This window comes from Plasmodium reichenowi, chromosome 7 (genome assembly GCF_001601855.1).
Source record: "Plasmodium reichenowi strain SY57 chromosome 7, whole genome shotgun sequence".
NCBI classification, from domain to species: domain Eukaryota; phylum Apicomplexa; class Aconoidasida; order Haemosporida; family Plasmodiidae; genus Plasmodium; species Plasmodium reichenowi.
The window spans coordinates 515,375-517,302 of NC_033652.1; the positions used below are offsets into that span (position 1 = coordinate 515,375).

Here is a 1,928-nt window from a genome sequence, read left to right on the forward strand (position 1 = left end):
TATATTTTTTTTTTTTTTTTTTTTTTTTTTTTTTTTTTTTTTTTTTTTATCATTATAACATATCATTCTATATAGAAAAAGGGGAAAATAAAATACAAACATATAAATGTAAATAAAAAAAAAAAAAATATATATATATATATACATATATATATTTTTATATATTCATATATTTCAATACTGATCACGAGCAATATACTATTTGCTTCGATCCCCCCCTTTTAATTTCCTCTTGATTTTATACAAAATGCCCACCGAAATGAACTCATCCTTACTAGATAACGAAAGCAATTTAAATTTGGTGGATAAGATGTCGCGTTTGTATGATAAGTCTCAAAGAAAGGCAACTAAGAAATTAATTATAGCTAGTATAATATGTATTATTTTTATGGTTATTGAAATAGTAGCAGCAATAGTATCTAATTCTTTATCTTTAATGTCGGATGCTTCTCATTTGTTTTGTGATTTATTATCTTTTGCTTTAAATTTATTTTCTATATATGTTTCAAGTTTTCAAGGGAACGTAGATATGTCTTTTGGTTACCATAGGGCTGAAATTATAGGTGCACTATTTTCTATATTTTTTATATGGTCCTTATCAGCATATATTTTATATACAGCTATATTTAGATTATTTGATGTACCAAAAGTAAACGGATATATTATGTTTGTTACAGCTTTTATTAGTACGTTAGCAAATATATTTATGGCATATGTTTTACAAGTACATTCACATGGATTCGGATTTATGAACGAAAACAAATGTGGTAATCATACACACGAATCATCTTGTCATGATAATTCTTCTTCTTTAATTTTATCAGATCATAAGACTTCTAATAATATCGAAAATAGTAGTGTTAAGAAGAATTCTTTGACAAAGAGATATAAGAATATTAATAGTGATATTATAATAGATGAAAACGATATAAGAAATAATAAAAATAATATTTCTGGAAATAAAATAGATGGAACGTCATGTAATTATGTAACCTTTGATTATTATGATAACATGGAGGAACATGATAAAAATGTAGCACAAGTTAATGATATGTCTGAACAAAATAACAATTTTATGAATAAAGAAAAATATATGAATAAAAATGTTTATAATAGTACGAATAAGGATTCTAATAATTCCAACTCTAAAGGTAAAGCATGTAACATGACACAAAATAATATAAATAATAACAATAATAATAATAATAATAATAATAATATAAATAATAATACATATAATCAAATACATAATGAAAAAAAAAAAAAAAAAAAAAAAAGTTGTTGTGATGTAGAGAAAGTAGAAGAAGATGATATACAAAAAGATCATGCTTATATTATAGAAAGTGAATATTGTGATGATATATTAGATAATCATAATCATACACATGAATCTACAAATCATGATCATAGTCATGATCATAGTCATGGTGATGTAAATAACATTAGTTTAAAAACAGCTTATCTACATGCACTTAGTGATTTATTACAAAATGTAGGAGTTATGATTGCATCATTATTTATATGGTATGATCCTAAATATTCAATAGCCGATCCTATATGTTCCATTATATTCTGTTGTATTGTTTTTTCTACAACAATGTCGGTAATTAAAGAAATATTAAATATATTAATGGAAGGTACACCTGTAAGTATTAATTTGATAGATCTTAAAAATGATTTATTAAAAATACCAGGGGTATTAGATGTACATGATTTGCATGTATGGTCCTTGTCAATTGGAAAACCAGCCTTGGCTTGTCATATAGTTGCTAGTAAAACACATTCTCATAGTGTATTAAATGACGCTACTTTACTATGTCAAAATAAATATAAAATATTACACACAACAGTTCAAACGGATTATTCTTCAAACAGATCGAATTGTGAAACTGAAGCTCACCTTAAATGTTCCACACTGAAAGGGGATA

At 24.6% G+C, this 1,928-nt stretch overlaps 1 protein-coding gene across 1 annotated transcript; it reads left to right on the plus strand.

Annotated features, from left to right (window-relative positions):
• Positions 1–247: 247 nt before the first annotated feature.
• Positions 248–1,928, plus strand: PRSY57_0713200 (zinc transporter, putative; the record flags this gene model as incomplete). Its single annotated transcript, XM_012906786.2, has 1 exon — positions 248–1,928. A coding segment is annotated over one exon (1,681 nt), but the record flags the coding sequence as incomplete, so codon positions are not given.